This window comes from Rissa tridactyla, chromosome 2 (assembly GCF_028500815.1).
Source record: "Rissa tridactyla isolate bRisTri1 chromosome 2, bRisTri1.patW.cur.20221130, whole genome shotgun sequence".
In the NCBI taxonomy this organism is placed as follows: domain Eukaryota; kingdom Metazoa; phylum Chordata; class Aves; order Charadriiformes; family Laridae; genus Rissa; species Rissa tridactyla.
The window spans coordinates 165,098,715-165,118,590 of NC_071467.1; the positions used below are offsets into that span (position 1 = coordinate 165,098,715).

Consider the following 19,876-nt stretch of genomic DNA (forward strand, 5'->3'; position numbering starts at 1 on the left):
TTGAACCTCTGCTACCAAGTGCAGAAGAAGAGCTTCTTACGAAGCCTTGTGGGAGAAAAAGTTCTTTTGGCCAATGTTTTGTTGAGAAAAGGAGAAATTAAGACCTGACTGATCACCACCCATTGGATGTCCAAGGTGAAATGAGAGAAGGTAGAGGAAGGGCTGGAATGAGATTTATGGTCTTGAAACCAGGGCTGGAATTCATAAGATTTTCTTTCTGTTCCCTGATTATCTGCAACACCCGTCTCAGATAATTTTATTGTTCTGTAAATTGGTTTCACATGATTTATCCTTCCTATCTATTTTTACCATTTATGGACCCCAGAATGCCTATCATTAATTACATGCACAGTAGCCAACTCTTGGTTGTGTCATAATAGAAATAAAAAAAAATTTTGAGACCTTTCTGGCAGAAAGACTCCTTAGCACCAACGAAACTGAACACCTTTGCTGCACTAAGCCTGTGCAACATACCTCTGAGATTTGAGTCCTTTTGTATTTGTATAGCGCCTAGCACAATGGAGACAATGTAATTGTGGCATTCAGGATCTATTTGAACATAATAGCTGAATGCTGTGGCTGTGGCATTGCAGCGCAAGGGACAATATGCACCTGCTGGGCATTGCCCTCTACCAGGGTAATGCTTATGCAACTGCTCATGTGCATTCCCCAGGGTATTGAGTGTTCAGCTCAAGTGGTAGGCAATAGAATTTTTAAAGCAAAAGGAATTGCATATGATGGTTACAAGAGGCTTCTTATACAAACATTACAGACCTAAACTTGCCCCTGTTCAAATCTACAGTCATTCTACCATTGCCTCGGTGGAATAAGAGGTGAGAACTATGCTATGTCCAGTTCATTTCAGTTATGTTAGCAACTTCCAGCGAAATCCAGTGTTTGAGGCACCAAGAAGAGATCTGTTGTTTTGTCAGACACATTTTTGGCACGTTTTTTGCCCTAGTGAACAGATGGCAGATTTGTTATTGAAATGGGAGATGTGACGGTGCATGACAGTGCTTCAAGTGAACTGAACAGCGTGGTGTCTCTGAAGATACACATTTTTCTTGAGACACTCCACTAGCAAAGACATGTCCCAAGAGGATGTGTTCGCTTGCAGAAAATTATTCGGCCACCAGATGTCTCTCCACGCTCCCCTGGTGAACAAGGAAGACGAACTCAAGTCGTACGGAAAAATGCTCATTTACAGTTTGTAACTCTTGTCTTTCTTAAACATCTTCTGTGTGGAGTTGGCTTTACACCATCTCAAGAGATACTCTGCTTCAGGGGTGGATTTTAATGCATCCTTTTGGGTTGAGGAGACTGGAATAAATATTCTCTGGAGCGTTGTAAATCAAAGGTATTTGTCTGCCCATGGCTATACATGACAGCGCTGTTGAAAGATTAGTACTAAGAAGGTCACTTGGGAGGTCAGAGGAGCTCTATGGAAGAGATAGCCTTTAATGAAGAGGTTTCAAAATGGAGAGTGTCTAAGACGGAGTGGAGTAGTCAAAGAAGGACATCCAACCACGAATTTAAAGCACGGGGAACAGGCCCATAGAGGACTTGATTCCCACGTGCATTGTTTCTCCAAACTGCTGATTCTCAAGCTTTTCATCATTCAGATATGTTATACTCAAACGATCTGGAGTCAGAAGGAACTTTCATTCCTATTTGTTTTGAGAAGTTTACAGTTAGAGATTATTGTGTCAGTCTGACGTTTTAGAGTATTCCAAACAAAAATGGAAAACTGCACATTTCTGACACTAGAGATCATGGATCTGGAATAAATAAATGCAACTTCCTCTGTCCTCGCAAATTGTGACTGACTTTGGTTCCCAGTGGGATGGATCATTTTATTCTGCATAGTAGTCAGTCTACAGTAGGTTAGGAATAAAAAGTCCCACAGCATTTTCTCTATTTTTCCACAGTACATCCAGGTTTGTCTTTAAAAACTGCAGTATGAGTTGAGTTTGTGGCACTTTCAGAGTTACAGCCCCTTAGATTTACTCTTCAAAGTCACTCCCAGTTCAGATTTACAACCAGTTCCTGAATCTGACAGGAAGCCCTTCACTTGTGGAAGTGAAAAGAGAACAGATCCTATGACTTTGGATCTGAAAGAGGATCCACTCACCACCGCTGGCATACTCTGAAAGACTCTTGTTAAGGACGGCTTAGGAAGATGAGTGCTAGGTTTGAACTACCTAGATTCCTTCCAACCACAAAGTCAAAATCCAGCTGACTCAACTCAATCCTTTTGTGCTTCTTCAGCAGCTGAGTAGAGTCTGTTCAGATTACTCCCATTAAGGATATATTCTTTCATGGTCTGGACAGACATTAAGGCCAGTTTTTGGCCATACCTGAAATTTGCTTTGATGACTTCAGCTACAAGTTTGTCCCTAGTTAGCAGTGGCCTTTACTCTTCAGGTCCTGTGATTATCAAGAGCTTTTCATTATGGAAAACACTGTAGACTTCTAAAATTCCCAGGGAGAATTATTGTTGGGCCAGGAGCTGGCAAGTAAACCTAAGGGGTTCAAAGGAAATTTTGGTACCAAAATTCAGTTAGCCCCCACAAAACAATTTTGAAATATATGTGCATTTTCTTTAGTGTTTAATACCGTTTTTTGTTACTTTTTCCATGTTCTACCTCACAGTTGAGATTCCTGCAAATTTGAGGTGAGGCTTGCAGTTTTCGTAGGGTTTCATCAGCCCTAATTTACTGCTGTAAAAGTTAGATGCCCAGGTCCAAGTTAGTCAGCCCAGGCTTGCTTTGTAGTCAAGGGAGAGGAGAGTCACCCCTAGGGGGAGATTAATCTCTTAAAACAGACACCCAAGGCTGATCATGCAAATCACTTGCTGGACATGTCCTGTTCTCTCCCTTGGCTGTAGTCATTGTCAGACTTTTAATCTTCTTAAAGTTAAGTGAAGTGACCACTGTCTTCAGGATTTTTAGCCAGACTGAAAGAATAAATCACCTTTTTCCTGAAAGTCTATACTTCCTCTGAAGTGCAGAAAGAATATTAGTCTCTCCCAAGTTTGTTTCATGGACATTTACATGTCAATGAATATACGATTAGCTGTGCTGCAGCAGACAGCAGGTTGTGTTGGCCCCGTCTCCTGTCTCTGACAGAGGCCAAAAGTAGGTGCCTGGGGAAGAGCAGAAGAACAGGACAAACACAGGGTAATACTTCAACTGGCGTATGCCCAACTCCCAGAAACCCCTGGCTGGGATTTCCGATTAAGGAGTTGTATCTTTGACTGTAAAAACTCTTCATGATTTTTTCTTCAATTAATTTTGTCTTTTTAAACTCAGGTAAATTTAAATTTCCACACCTCCGCGTGGCAGAGATTTCTACTGTCAAACTATGTCCCATGAGAAGAAACACTCTTTTCTGTTGTTTTCCACCTGCTAATTACAGTGAATGTCTCCTAGTTTTAATATTATGAGCAATGATGGATATTTGTTCTACATTCACCTCTCAGACCTATTGTCTCCCCAGGCCTGGATGCTCCAAGGATTCTTTTGCAGATCATGCCAGCTTACACCCTATGGCCTCTGCTTACAGAGCAGTTCCCACCTTCTTTATGCCAGCAAGGTATAACCGCATGCTTGGTGAGCTAGCAGAACTGTAACTTTTTTTATTGGCTTGTACTAATTCCAAGCCACAAGTGAAAAAAGTAATTTCCTTGACATGACATGTTTGATAAATGATGCTAAAAGGTGGACCTCGCTTTTCTCTAGTTTAGCCAGACATTGTTAGTGTTACTAACTTGATGTTATTTTTGCATTCAGATGACTTGCAAGACATCTGTGTGATATCTACAGCTTTGTGGCCTCCTTGGATATGGTTGTGTCCACAGGCAAACTGGCTCAGGCAGCCTACAGTAATGGCTAGGAGCTATTTTTATTTACCAGCATCGCTGAGGGATGCAAACAGGGTTACGTAGAAACAGATCACCTGGTCTGGAAGTTCTTTAGAACAGGGTCTATCACCTTGTTTTCTATTTGAGCAGTAGGGGTGGTCTTCGGCTGTGATGAGCACCAGAGACACCGTCACAAGACAAGGATTATGATTATGATTGAGACTATCATAATAACAATGACACCTGGATCTCGTTGTGTTCCTCAGGTATTGAAACATCTTAACTAAAAGGGGGGGAAAAAAAAAATTCAACAAAGTTGCGCAGCCAGCCTTTCGATTGTATTTTATTCCATATGAATTTGGAGTGTCTGCTGCCTTTTAATGTGTAACCTTCCTCTTCCCTGCAGGAACAACATCTGCTGCTAAGACTGAGGTGTGTCAAGCAGTCCCTGCCAGCCTGTAAGAGCAGCTGGGAAGATGGGGGAACTTATTCAGAGCTCTTGAGGACCACTCAGTTATCACTCATTAACAAGTCTAAAGGTTAGCTCCTTGCCAGCCTTCCTTGTGCCAAACTCCTTCTCCCTGGCTGAGATGCTTGGGGGATGGTGTTCCCACTCCATGGTTGAACCAGTAACAGCGTGCTTGTTGATTTAGCTGTTAATATCAGCAAAGTCCTTCCCTTAGCCACTTCAGGGCTATTTACTTGTCCTGCCCTCTCCATTGAGACACCCTACTGTCCCAACTGACACTGGGAAAAGCATGCCTGAGTGAAATCTCCTGCAAAGTCCAGTCTGCTATTCTGGCCTGGGTTAGCAATGTGTCAGATGTAACCATCCTAACAGATGGGTAACCATCCATTAGGTGTTCAAAGGGGCTGTGTCTCATCACATTCTAGGCGCAAAGGGATAAGTCTTTGTCAAAAAACTTACCCAACTTCCTTCACATTGACTAGACAAAGGCTACTGTGTAGTCTCTACTGTGAACTTGGGTCTAAAGACTGTGTGGGAGACAAGTTACTTCTTTATTCTTGAGAGCACTTGAAATTCAGGTGCACTGCTTGTGAGGGAAAAGCATGAGGAACAGAGAGGGAGCAGGAATTTCAGAAGAAACATTTTTTCTCTGGAAAGCGGCAGTTTGTTGAGACCAGAATTCCAGTCAGGTTGCTCAAGACTCGACTGGAGCTGTCAGTCACTCAGAAACGGCTGGTGACTCAGCCAGGATATTGACTGTAGGTTCAAGTCTCTGTCTGATAGGGAGGAGAGGCTTGCACTTGGATTTACATATGCTGCCAGTTGTCCTTGCTGTGTGACTATTCTGAGATACTTTTCTCACTGAAGCTATCCCATTTTGCATAAAGACCTTGATATTCCCAGGATGAAAGACACTGCCTGCATAACCCAACAGCATTGATTAGGACAGAAAAAACAGGTTCAAGACTCTCCTTGGATGACTGCATGAAAGAAATTCTCACTATAACAAGTTGGCACACCACCACAATCGTTGTTTCCCACACACATCGATGCTGCAGAATTGAGAATGACCATGGCCTCACATATCCCAGAAAAAAATATCATAGAGCCACTTTATTTCTTAGAGCTCAGGTGCTTGTGGGACATACTCAATACAGCAAGAACAGATGAAATTCAGGGTGTTGGGATGTGCATGAACCAAGGAGAATGGAACAAGGTTTCAAAGGGTCAGGTCCAGAGCACAGCTCTGTTTTAGATCACTATTAAAGTCTATTTAACTTCACTGTCCTTGCACGAAACCAACTTGCAGAGAAGCTGAGCTGACCTCACCTTAACACTACCACCAAGTTCATTAGTTAACACTTCACCTGTTGACACTCGCAGGCAAATCCCAGACCGGATTGTAGCCCTGTGGAATGCAAATCTGGCTATGTGCCTCTAAATGACTGTACGATGGGGGAAAAAAAAAAAAATCCACACCTGCAAATAAAAGAGATCAGTAAGCAAATTCCAAAGCCAGGCTGGGTAGCAATGAGATGGTAAAGCTTTCAAATTATATTGGGTCACACCTCATTTCTTTATGGCCTGGTTAGCTGCTGGTCAGGAATTGCTTTCAGCTGGTTTTCGCAGCTTCGAAGGATGGTATATTGGACTGATTGCTCAAGCAGGATTCAACTTGCAGATTAAGACATCTAAATCTAGGCAGCAATATGTAGCGTGCTGCCTACATGTGCTCGTAGTCTACGCTCCCATTACAACCAGTGGAGATGGAATTTTCAACATGCTTGCCTAAACACAGGTGTCCGGTACCATCTGTGGTATCTTAGTGTAATTCCTCTGGGTATCCCCATGCCAATCCAGAAGGAAGTGGGTCTCCTAAAGGGTCTGTAGCACTGTATGTGCCAAGCCCATGTGATACTGCAGATGCCCTAAATGATATAAAGCAGCACTCAGACCTTATGGTGAAATGAATCCCTCATTAGACTTTACAAACAAGAATGGGAACTTGGAAGTCAGACCTCAAATTCGGGGCAATTGGGGCTCAATTCACTTGACTAAAGCGTTCAGTGCCTTTTGACATGTCTTGGGGTATCTGAGACATCTTCCTGGAGCTGCCAGACATGAACTGCAGGAGACCCATGGCAGTTCTGGAACAGCACCTGGAGGACAGGCAGAATACTCCAGATGAAAATGCCTAGAGGGCATCGATATGTCTATTTGTGGTTCTGTGGGCACCTACATTTGTGTGTTTGAATCTGTGAGTCGAATCCCACTCCTTGTGAAGCCCGTGTGGCAAGTCTACAAGTCTGTGGAAGCTTTGGATGCCTTGTTCACATGCAGATTTGTCTGACTATGGGTGGTTCGTTTCCGCCAGACTGGCGCACAAGGACTCTGGGGGCTCTCAGAAGCCTTGGGCTCACTCTGCATGTACAGACCAATTTGCACATGTGGCGTAGGTCTGGCACATTCCAGACTGGTTTGAGTTACCATTCGTATGTGACTGGGAAGCCTGTCCATGAAGAGCAGTCAGGAGACATGATGTAGTACTACCCACAATGTGGCATGTGAACTTGGCTATGGTTTTGCTTAGGTGTAGTGCAGTCAGGACTGATTTATTTTTTTGCTGGGAAGCAAACCTTGGGCCAAGTTTAGTGCGCCATTTCTCAAAGAAACGTGGAGCTCTCAACCCTGCGGATTGCAAGGAAGTTAGGTACCTAATTACTTCTCTGCATCAAGACCTGTGTGCACAGCAATCCTTAAATTATGCTTGGGAATGAGGTTAGACCCTTGGTTCTGAGTGCCAAATAGCTGCTCTTGGTAGTGAAACAGTTTTAGGTGACTTCTGTGACCCAAGTTGTCATGAGCAAAGCCCATTGCCATGGCTGAGTTACCATAGTTAGGCAGTACTGCCTACCCATAAAGAGGAAAAAGACCGTTCTGCAGAAAAGAGGACTTCTACAGTTTCCCTAATGATGAAAAGTCCAGGTCACGGGGCAGCAATAAGTTACCAACACTGGATTTTCTTCTTTAGTTCATAAAAGGGTCAGTAGGGGTTAATAGCATGTATAAGGTAAGAGTGACTGAGATGTCCACTCATTTCTTAGTTTTTCCTATTTGAGCCAAAAAAAAAAAAAACAAACAACCCAAAAACCTTTTGCTCAAACCTGGTAAAGCAGGCGACACAGCTTAACAAATAAGCTTATCTCAAGTGCTCTTTAATAAGAATGTTTATCATTTATTTCTGAAAAATATGCTGAGTCCGGTATGCTGAAAGCTCTCCGTGCTGTTTGACCTGTGTCATTCAAAGTAAGGTGTGGGCGTGTGTTTGCAAGGCCGATATTTTGTCTAAGGCATCACAGTATGCTATTTGCCTCCCAGTCCCTTCTCATAGGAAAGGTGCTTTTTTTGTTTATAGATGGGCTCATTTAGAGTCTCTGTAGAAAAACAGACGTCTCTGGAAGGTGATCTATACCAACTCAGGTCTATGTTTTAAATAAGTGGGATAAATCTCTGGATGTGCTGAAATCATTCCATTGGCTATAAAGGAGTCATCAAGGATGAGCTTAGAGGAGGTAGAGGTCTATGATGGATAAAGCTGGGTGGCTTAAATCTCTCCTAAGTGAATGGTGAAGGCCACAACAAGACCTGTGAGATCTGATCTGTTTGTGTGAGTGGGGTGGGAGGTGAACAGGCACAGAGGTCCTGGAAATGCTGTCCTGTCTGCCTGCAGCTGTCTCCTCTGCAGCCAACCCATCACCTCTGCAACCAACCCATTGCCCCTCTGCAACCGACCCATCATCTCTGCAGCCAACCCATCACCTCTGCAACCAACCCATTGCCTCTGCAATCAACCCGTCACCTCTGCAACCAGCTCATCACCTCTGCAATCAACCCATAGCCTCTTCAGCCAACCCATCACCTCTGCAACCAATCCAGTCAAACTGGAAGTGTCGAAGAGAAGCTGTGCTGTTTTCTGAATCAAATGAACCCACTTCATGAGTTTGTCTTTGCTTGCTAAGGACAGAGGAATGGGATAGGCCGTTACAGGGTTTCTTTTGAAAGCAGATTTCTCTGTACACAGTCCGTGCTAGCCATGGTAGGTGCAATGGAAGGCCAGCCATGGTAGGTTCCAATGAAAGGAACAACATGGGTTCACCCATCTTGCCTGTCAGCAGTGTCTCCCCCTAATTTTATGATGATTATTGGTCCCTGTAATCTATTTACTTTTCCATCGCGATTACAGCCTTGATGGTTGCATGACTGTGCCCAGCAGGCTCCCAACCTAATGTACTAATAGAAGAAGAAAATGGCAGGAAATGGCAGAACCAACACAAAATTTCTGAGAGCCTTCCAGGGGCATTGTGCAAAGTGGTGTCTTGCCCATGTCGGGCTTTTCTTGCTCTGGGGAAAGAACGTTTACAGCAGTCAGAGGTGGTAGTGACTTACCATGTGCCAGCTCTCAGCCATGAGTAGCCACATGGTTGGTCGTTGTTCTCCCCACATTTGAAGCAAGATGCCCATCTTTCGGCCACCTTTCTTCACATTGCAGCTGAACTCTTGGAAGGAAACTGGGTTCCTGTCCTAGTGATGCTCAGCTGAGAAATGACCTTGTGATAGTTTAAGTGTACGTGTTTTTCTCATAATTGGGTTGTCACCTACCACAGCAGCTAGGCATGGGTTAAATGGTGCCAACTCAGGTGGCATCTTTTCTTCCAAAGCACACAATTTCTGTCCTACGAGAGGAAGACATATTTGTTCCCTACCTCTCCCCAGCTGTATTTCAGCCCATTATATGAAATACCATTCCGTCAAAACTGTGGAACGGTAGGAAAAATACCCGAACACAGGTTAAAATTAATGCCTTTTTTTTTTTTTTAATTTTCATTATAAAGTTAACACATCTATCAAACTTAACTGGTAACAAAAAACAGTTACAAGACATCGCTAGTGTGCTGTCAGTAGAAAATAGGGTAAAAGCCAATGAGGTCACAAGCACAACAGCAGAGCAACAACACTGTCCCGAGGAGTTATTTCCGCAAATATATACTCTTACTAATATATACATTTATTCATAAAATAAATAATCATAAAAAAATCATCAGACTTAACAAAATACTGAGGAAAAAAAGGTGACAATCCTACTTTGTACAATAGCTTTGGAATTTTGGGTTGTATCATACATGCAATCTGTACAAAGGGGTGCTCAGGTGGGGTGAGGGCAGGGGCAGGCTGGGGAAGGGTTACAGACAGTGATGTAGCTTTGAAGAAGGCGATGTAATCAGGCAGACAGTCTGTGGGAAGGGAAAGCAATAGTGAAAAAACCCACCCACAAGAAGATACTTGTCCTTGACTGCCGGACAAGCATGTTTTGTACCATGGGGGAATCCCCTGGGGTGCTACAGGTCTGTGTTTTATGTCTTCCACACTGCTGGTGGGCTTGTCAGAGAGTCCAAAGCTACAACAGGTCTTGTTTGGGCAGGTTTTGTCCTGGGAGTGACAGAAAGCGATGCCATAAGAGATAGATCGAGTGTGTCTTCACTGAGATTAGGAGGTGTAAGGCTGAGCTGCAGTCAGTCAGGGCTAGGCGGGCAGTGGGGCAACTGGGTCTGGAGGAACGCACACCATTGGGAACCAGGGTTTCAGTGGGGAGGATTTCATCACACACAGAAGGATTTTGGAGGTTTGGGGAGCCAGCCTTGGAAAGACTCAGGCCTCTTGTGCTTTCCAAGTGGTAGCAGAGGGTGGCAAGTGCATGTTGGGCAGGAGCTCTGACAAGATGGTGCCTTCCCTCAAAAACATGGGTGACACTCAGCTGTTTGCTAGCCTATGTCTGTAGCAGACATGCCTTCAGGATTTTTGGTGGAGTGGAATGAATGGTAAGAAATAAATAAATACTAATAAATAATAAGAAGAGACTTGGAAAAGAAAGGAAAATGAGGAAAACATCTCCTCACACCTTTCCCACTCTCCACTTCCACGCAGGGTTGTCCAAGATCTCCCTTGGTCCACAGAACAAGTATAAGAAAAGCAAGGTCTACAGAGACAGAGGAGGAGACCAAGTCATGTGGAAAAGACCCTTGTGACTGTTGTGCTTCAGGAGCTTTCTCCATCTGGATGGTATTCACATAACAGCACCATTTTTCCTGTAGATGACTTGGTGGGACTTTTCCATTTTCATTATGTGCTCACCAACAGGAAGAGCAGAGATGCTCGCTTCGGGTAAAACTGTTTACATACTCGTCTGTAATGGGGATTCAAATAATTATTCTTACAGAATAGGTCCACCCTCTGTTCCCTTTGATACAGTCGTGAGTCTGGCATTATGGAAATGGTGCCTCCTGATTTTTATCAGTTTAGGTGAGAGCAGTATTGAGCCCATACACAGTTTTCCATCTTAAAGTCCCTAAAGACGTGACAGTGAGGGACCTGGAGTGGGATCCAGCTTCTAGATGTCCACAAGCATGTGTCTCCATGTGAGTTAGACATCTAAACACCCATATCTGATGCATATCTACTCAGCACAGTCAGTGGAGTCCAGAAATCGATTCGGTTTGTCCCACAGTGGACACTTACATGTGGTCAGCTGAATTGTTCTCTAGCCTCCACTGTTTATTGACTAGCAGCTCGACTGAGTTGCTCACACACAGGCATCTGTTGCCACCTGAGATGCCCTGGGGTTTCTGAAGCATCTGCATGGAGCTAGCAGATATGCCATGGGACTTAAGGGAAGCCCACACTCTCCCAGAGTGGCTTCTGAAAGCCAGTGGGGTACCCTGGAGCATCCCAAATGTCTCTAGACACCTATCTTCAAGAATTCAGTCATCCCCAGATGCTATGTTTAAGCAAATGGAGCCCATCATTGGGCTTGTATGGGAGTTTAAGCACCTAGCTCCCATGAAGATACATGCATTTAAGCATCTCACTTTGCATTCTGAATCCCACCCTAGGTACCACTGTCTGGGAGTTAACTACTGGCCTCTTGTTTGTGCTTGAGAAAATCTCCCCCTCCAAGGTGGAGATGCACAAAAGACATCTCTGGAAACTGCAGCAAAGTGGGAGCAGAATGACTTGTCACAGCCCATGAAGACACTGTAAGTGCTGGGAAAGAGGACTAAACACCCCTTTCTCAAAATGGAGGCCACAGGAGCCCCCATTTCCCACCAAATGGAAGTATCTGCACCCCGCAGCAGTTAGTGGAGGCCTGAGGCAGGAGGGTCCTGTCCCCTTGCTGAGTAGTGATGAACTGCAGATCAGCAGCTTTTGTTGGAGCACACGAGGGAAGGCAGGAAACATGAGCATGGGGAGGGAGGAGCCATGAAGAAAACAATTCAGCAAAAAGCAAACCAGATCCCACTGCTGCTGCCCAGTGAGAGAGTAGAAATCTAGAAAAGAGATTCTCCCATATTAAGAAGTCCCTTCTATAATAACTAAGATTTAGTTTGGAGGGAGGTAGAAAATAGGAGGCATGCAGCTATGAAGAAGAGATGAGATCTCCTCCCACCCAGCCCACCTTCTCTCCCATTGTCTAATGCTATCTATACAACTTCTCATACAAGCAGCTGCTTGGTCATACGACTGACAGGTCTGAGTGAACATCTCACTCTCGCTATGCCACTGATGGCAGAGCGTTGCCTTCTCGGCAGCCTCAGCTCTGGAGCAGGTCTCTGAAAGAGCCAGGAGACATTTTCCTATGGGCAGCCTATTTCACCAGGTGCAATGGCTGGTGTCTGCAGGGCAGTTTGATTTGGTGCCTTTTCATGGCCCTGTTTTATCTTCCCAAAGCAATATCATTAAGGCACCAAGGGAAGCCTGGAGTAATTTCCATAGTGCAAAACCTAGGACTGGATCCACAACTAGCTCCTGCAGAGTGCTCATGCTGTAACCCTGAATATCCCCAGTAACATCAATGCCCAGATTTTCAGTACTGACACCACTCTTTGAAGCTAAAAAAGCAACCCAAAGCTCATAGTGTTTCTCCTGTATTTGAATTTAAGGATGGGGGCATGACAAGCATATGGAGACACGTGACAAATGTATTATAATCCACGGACATCTCTGGGGCAATGTATCTGAATGCACTGAAAACACCAAAAATATTTTAGATTGAGTGGCAGAAGAAATTGCTCTCTGAGTTTTGCTAATATAGAAATCCTGCAATGCTCAGCTTAGACTACAGCACTTCTGTCTGCAGGGCTGATGTGGTTGGTGCTGACTGAGACATTTCTGTACTGTATTGCATTTTGTGGTGTGGTTTTCTCTGCATTTCCCCCCCCAGGATTAAATCTTGACTGCTTTAGTTCTGCCCATGAAGCCCCTCGTAAGGAGCAGAAACAATTCTGGAGACTTCAGAATGCTTTGGAGAAGACTGTCAGTGCTGAGCATGACACTTAGCCAAAAGAGACACATCAGGGGTCACGCAGTAGAAAATGTCATGCATTTCCCTTCCCATGTTTTTTTTTTTCTCTGAGAAAGAGAAACTCCCAAACTCTAAAACTAAACTAGAACAAGAAAAACAAAACAAAACAAAACAAAACAAAACAACCCTCCTAAACTTTCCGTTTCTTTCATAGAAAGAAAAGAGATGAGGCCAAATTCACGCCTTGCAGGTAACTCCACTGTCTTTAATGAGGTTGGATGTGGAACTGATGGGGCCCGTCAAACCCATGTGTTCAGCTAAAGGAAAGGTTGGATAGCAGCATGTAAGAGGGTGGAATTATGTTCCTTTTTTATTTTCATTTTTGACATCCTTGTTGCTTGGTTGGATGATATCTTCTCCCTTTTCCCTGGCACTGCCTGACACATCCCTGATACAAACCATCTGCCTGAAGACAAACCTTGTCAGAAGTGAAGACTGAAGGGAAGGGCACCATGGATCGTGTAGGTTGAGTTCCCAGCTCCCATTGGTGGGAAATGAATGATCTTCTTTTTTTTTTTGACTATAGGCTGGTGTATTACACTGGTCAACTGAGGTGGAGGGAAAGTTTTGACAAAAAAACCATCTCCAGACAAGTGCAAAATTCAACCGTGTACACATAGGCATCTCGTGTCATTTTGGACACCCTACAGTCTCTGACATATCTGTCCAGATTTAAGACTTGTGAGAGTCCAATGTCATTGAAGCAACAGCTGGATTCCAATAGGATATTGTAGGGCACCTAAAATGTCCCCAGATGCTTGTATTATTGAGTGAAACCCTAAGTCCCTTCCGTAAGGAAAGCCTTACTGTTTTCACAGAATGGGAGAACCTGAGGCAGAAGGAGGCTCTGGTTTGTATTTAGACCATCTCCTAAACAAGGCCCAATGTAGATATGATGGTGTATAAGGAGGGATGGCACCTCCCTCGTCATTGGCTCAGTCTTTCATATCAGTACAGGAGCAACCCTGACTTGAGATATTCAGCGTAGGCAGTGCAGTGGGATCTTAGTTTTCCAAAGACGCTTCCTGAATTCATGTGTATTAGGGAGTGATCGCCCAAGTCCCTTTGCCAAAGCCATGGGGTCAGACGCAGGCCTAGCACATGCGCTCAGCATGCTCCCAGACCCCTGGCAGTCTCTCCCTCTTCCCTCCTCATAGGTGGGCAGAGTCAGACCCAGGACTAGCACCCTCAGATGCACTTGGGATGATTAACAGAATTCACGCAGGCATTTTTCATTTACTTTAGTAGCAGCTGCTCAACCTCTTACATTATATCATCATGGTGGATGACTAATTACATAACAAAACCAAACAAGTATGCATAGGCTTTGTTAAAAATCCCTTGAATGGGGTAGGAGTCCCCAGCCACTGAGCTGTTTCAGGCCTGAGCCCAGCTTTGAATGAAGGAGTACAACTTCCAGCCCATCTCAGCTGATGATCAGATTGTAGCTTCACCTCCTTGACTCATGGTGGACTTCACACCATCAGACTGTACCCATCTATGAGCTCATCATCTAGTATGAGCTCATCAGCTAAAGTTGGAGGACAGACAGAGGTACATCCAGAGGGCAATTTACCAAACATAGCTTAGATATCATCCTAGGCTATGATGAATCAACTTCTGGACTTGTTTGTTTCTTGCCATTGATTGTAGCAGAAAACAAGATAAATAGCCTAGACGGACAGATGAAAAAAATTCCACTGCTGCAGTCAAAATCTGTTTGTTCACATTAAGAGGCAATTGCTCAGCAAATGCCTAATTTGAGTTTTTCCCCCCCCAAGCTTCCCAAAGAGCTTCGTCTGCTAGTGATGTTGGGCTTGTTTCTGGTGCAAAAGCAGGAATGGTGGATGTTAGCATGCTGTGGATGGGCTGGGGTCAGAGTCCAGTTCCCATGCATGGAAGCCAAATCCTTCAACCCATTTCTTCTGTAGTATGGTATAAAAGAAGGAGTCTGAAACCACCTTGCTTAAAAATATTAGGGCAAAATTAGTTGAGGGAGTGACCCTGCTGAAGTCAATGGATTGACAATTGCAATGGTTTGCATCCTCGCTGTCCGGGCACCATTCGCTGATGGAAGTACCTGGTGGGATGTGTCTAACATCTCTTGCTGTCACTGTTAGCACTATATCATATTAATTAAATCAGACGTATCTTCCCTTGTCCCATCTTTTCCAATTCATCAATGTCTTCACTGCATGTGTGGCTTTCTTCAGCTTTCTTGACAGATTGTGTTTGAATATTGGTTATTGTGGCAATTTACCCCTGTAGTAGCTTCCTTCTGCATTTGCAATAATGATCAGATTACTTTTTCTCCCAGACTGTATTATAAAAAAATTAGTCATGCATCTTTTAGTTGATCCATCTTTCTCTCAGTTTTTAGTGATCTATTTCTTTCTACCACCTGGTGTGTGGCCATCCATTGGGTAGAGTGTTTATCTCTACAGATATGATTGATTGGTTTTCTCCCCATTTTTCCTTTGTCTCTCTTGATCTCTTCCTCTCTCCTTCACTCCCTTCTGTGTCTTTGCTCTCATTTCATTGCAGCTTTTTTTTGCAGAACGTCGATAGAAGTGCCTCCATAAATAAGCAAAGCTAGATTGTGCCCTTGGGTGCAGCCCTGAGGCAAATGGGTGATGCATAAACTGCACCAGCCTAGGAGTAGTCCCAGGAGACGCCATGACTCAGAGTCAGTCCTTGGAGGCATCATTTCCTCCTGTTTTCTCTCTGATGGGATTAAGCTCTGTTTGTTCCCTGCTTCTTCTGCATATTCCTTTGGTTCCCGGGAATAAGCTGACATGCAGGGAGAGAAGAGCACTCTGATTACTCTACACAGACACTCAGGTGTGAACTAGCCAACAGCCATGATTGCATTGGCATGAAAAGACTCTTATGGGTCACTGGGAGTTAGATCAAGCCCCATTTCCCTTCCTGTACCAAAGAGGAAGAAAAAATAGCAATCCATTGTCCTTTTCCCAGGATAGAAACCCAAAGGTATGGGTAAAAAAAAAGAGGACACAGGACAAGTGCATCTGAGACTGAACAGGCTATGACTCCATGCTTGATTATCACTCATATATGTGAGTATCAACCAGGAATAACTCAAGCAGAGTTACAGTTCTGTAAGACCAAGGTGATGGGCTGAGATCCACGCCTGCTACCCACATGGCTGAAGGAAGCCCTGATGTCCACAGACGAGGTGAGAGCTGTTTCTGTAAACCATCAATCCTGATCTGAAATCAGAAGTAGAGCAGCGTGCAAAGGCGGGGAGTCAGAGGTGAACAGCAGAGATGGGCCAGCACTGCAGAGTTGGGATTTGGCTCTGCATCCAAGCTTGCCCAAACTCTGGGCTGGTTCAGAGTCTGGAGTTTGTACATTTTAATCTGTGCTACTTTTAGAGATGGGAATGGCAGTAGAAATTATGTGTGGAACAAAATTCGGCTTGAGTCCAAAACTGTTCCAGCTTGCGGGGGGTGGTGGTGATGGGTTGGTTCACCATCATGTAAATTAATGGATGAAAGCAGTCCTTCAGACTCATGTTCCCGACAGACTTGTGGTCTAAGGCTTTTCCAAAGTGCCCAGGGGGAAGCCTGCATGAGGTGCAGAGAGTAGATGGACTAAGTGCACTTTCCGCTGTTGGTGACGGCATTCTCTAATGAGGTGGGAGGAGTAAACAATTTCCCTCTCCTCCTCTATGGGAACAAACTGTGGTGCTGAGGAGCTGGATGTCCTACACCCAGCAGCAAGTGTCCATCCCCAGGAGACTCACTCTACACTGCACATTTCCAAGGAAGACTTGTTGGCTGAGCCATGTATCAGGCCACAGCTGGAGCAACATCTCCGTTTGTGGAACTGTCTCCTTCTCAATGTACACATTGAGTCCTCTTCACTTCACATATCAGGCACTGAACTTTTCCGTACCATGCACATCACCTGTGTACCAACAGGACATTTGCAGGAAACCACCAGAAGTTCTCTCTCTTTCTCTCCCTCTCCTTCTCCCTCCTCCCTCCCTCTCTACAGATGTCACTGAATCCTATGTCAAATCTGGCAGAAGCTACTACTATGCTAAAAAGTTCATGTGAAGAGCCTGCCCACTCTACAGCTCTATTATATATTTGTAGACTTCTCTGGTTTCAGGGCAAAAGCAAAGGAGTATTTGCATTATTTTTTTTTTTTTTTAAAATCATTAATTTATCCACTTTTATTTCTTTTTCTGCTGTTGTTGCTGCTCATATTATACACAGAATCTGGCCATTTGGGTATGTAGATAGACCTCAGAAAGCTTAGTGCTGCTGTCCAACACAGCCTCTGCCTGGCTGAGGGAAAAGGAGATATTTAGGAAGATGCAAGTCTTTCAAAAGACACTTAATCACACGAGTCACTCAGGTGGTGAGAGCAGAGCAAATCCATGGTTTTGCTGTTGCTCTTCTTTCCAGCTCTGTGTTGTCAGCTGGTTGAAAAACTACTGTCTCCTACAGGAGGCATCATTGGGCTGTAACTTGTGTGACTGCCAGATGTACCTCAGGATAGCCCAGAAGTCATTAGACCTATTCTATCCAACCAGTTTTAGCCTTTTTTAAAGTTTTTATTCTTTTAATATCAAAAAAGTAGACTTCTCCCATGTCTGCAACCTCAGAGGAAGTAGGCTCAAATCCATGTCTCCACTTGGAGCCCAGCGAAGGGTTTCGCCTGGTTTATTTGCACGTGTGGACATCGTAGACTCGTATGCACTCCTGGCAGCGGACGTAGCAGCACCAGTGGAAGATACAGTGACACTTCTCTTTCCGTTTCTCAGTCCTTGTGTTGTGTCCACGGCCGCAGCACAAAAGATCGCAACCATCAATCCCGTGGGAAGTGACATTACAGATCCTGTCACGGGTCCCAAAGGAACCTGTCTCAGGGTTGGGTTCACAAAAGTTTGGTGAGTTCTCGTAGTAAACCAGGTCCTTCTCAGTTGGAGCCTTGAAGAAGTTGTATTTGGGCCTGAGGGTCTCGACCCAGCCACGGGATTCTCGATGTTTTTCCACCACCATTTCAGAAGCGCTGTCGTACTTGTCCTTGAGGTAGTCACCGATGACCCTGAAGTCTGGCTGAGACCACCAGCAGGTCTTCACTTCACAGCTGCCTGAGAGGCCGTGACATTTGCACTTAAGATGCATGAGTTCAATAATAGACTGAAAAAGAGGAGAGGAAAGGCAGAGAAGAAGGGAGGCATTAGCCTGTAATCAAAACACATATTGCATTCTGCTATTTAGTCACAATTTGCTAAAGAATTGCAGTGTTTTCATAGATATATTTACACACTTATGGACAAAAGCCACCTTATCCTCCAGTCTGTGCCCTGTACAGGTGCTGGATCTGTGGCAGATAAAACCTCTGCAACTTTATACTTTTCAGTGACTATCTATGATTCCCACTCCAACTTTAAGCATTTACCGAGGGCTCTCACTAATGGCTGAAATGATTTCTGCACATACCAACTTCTATCTTACCAATGTTCATGTGTGAATATTGCAGTACTTTCACCCAGGAACACAATTCAGACACATGTAGGCAGAGAAGCGAAGAACACAGAAATCTTCTAAAACAATGCCTTTGTAAATGAAATATACAGCTATTCCATTGGAAATTAAAGAAATATGAAACATGCTAACCATCTAGCACAGAGCTCCATCTTTTACATGTGTTTCATGTTTACTTAAGCAAACAAGGTTCTAGCCTCACTGCAGTTGTGTTCTGAAACCTGAAAAGTAATGTATTTTTATTTTTAAGACAGGCTCATGATTTTTCTAAAACCATTTCAAAGAAAAAAAATAGGAACCCAACTTTTGACTTTGAAAGGCTTAGACTTCAACATAAAACACTGTCCTGGAATAAATGGAAAGGTGATTATTGATCCCAGAAGTCTGCTATTTGCCTCCACCTCTTATGAAATTAGTTTAAGGGTTTCTAGAGGTGTTGCCCTCCAGTATTCTGAGGTGGGAGACAGCCTTATGCAACTTACTTGATAATCTGCATTTTCAGACTGATCAGCAAATTTCCGGGTACAAGAACAGACTAGTGCCAGCCTGAGTCCAAAAGATTTGCCATGAATCAGCACCTTGGTGTTCACCAGGTGCTTTCCTGTGTTATTTACGGAGTATCACCCGCCGCAAAGGAGGTTGTAATTAGCGATGAGAGAGAACCACAAAATGTTTGGTTCATATAATCACGCTGAACTTAATCAAAGCTTCTGGTCTGGTAGTAGGGTTTGAGTTCATATGGGAACTAATATGGAACATTGCCCATGGCTCAGGTTTAGCTGGAAACATTTGAGCATGGAGGCCTGGAAGAACTACCCCATGAGTGCTGGTATGGTGAGAATGGAAAAAAAAAATAGTGTTTCATAAAACAGTAGGATTTCAGATAATGGTGTGACATCTGCTCTCTGACACCTGTAAAATGTTCAAAAACAACTCAGTGTCAAGTAACAAGACACGCAGTAAAAAGGCCTGTGATCACAGGGATGTTTGCTCAAAGCTCAATTTTTCCAAGGATTCTCACTTTAAGGGAAATCCCTCCTTTCCACTCTACCCAGTTTCTCCACAGTCCTATATATCCAACTATCTATCCCAGCAACTACCACCAGCAATGCACAATACCTTGTGGTACGTGGGATAATTTGGGCCAGCGCTGGAGGAAACCACATTATTGCTTGTATTTGTCTTCACTGCAGGTAATTTTTGTTTCTGGTGGTCTTTGATTTTGAAGCGTTCTAGTCCCTATATCAGACCAGCTTTCCTGTGGTGTAAGGTGGGATAACTCCACCAGGGTTTGATGGTGTCCACCTGAGGAGCTCAGATCAAAGTCGTAGCCTGCCTGAGGACAGATGTTTCCTAGCACAGTGCAATTGTGGTGGCTTTATTATAGCTCACTGCATGTCCTCCTAGGCATGTGTAAGGCCTTCTGCTGAGAGAACAAGACCTTATTAATCTCTTTTGATTACAGTGAGGTATTTTCCACTGAAGGATAAACTATCTCAGGTTTACTATGTGAGAAAAAATGCTGTTATCTCACAGGAGCTGTGGCATTGTTTCTATTAGCAAGAGCTTTATGATTGAATTTCACAAATTGTTTCCCATAAATTGCA

The 19,876-nt window shown here is 44.1% G+C and overlaps 1 protein-coding gene across 1 annotated transcript in view; it reads right to left on the reverse strand.

Annotated features, from left to right (window-relative positions):
- Positions 1 to 17,102: 17,102 nt before the first annotated feature.
- Positions 17,103 to 19,876, reverse strand: part of WNT3A (Wnt family member 3A) — an 88,123-nt gene continuing 85,349 nt past the window's right edge. The window contains exon 4 of the mRNA XM_054191713.1: positions 17,103 to 17,921. Coding sequence (XP_054047688.1) covers positions 17,442 to 17,921 — 480 coding nt within the window. The 3' untranslated portion in view covers positions 17,103 to 17,441. The remainder of the gene's footprint in view (positions 17,922 to 19,876) is intronic.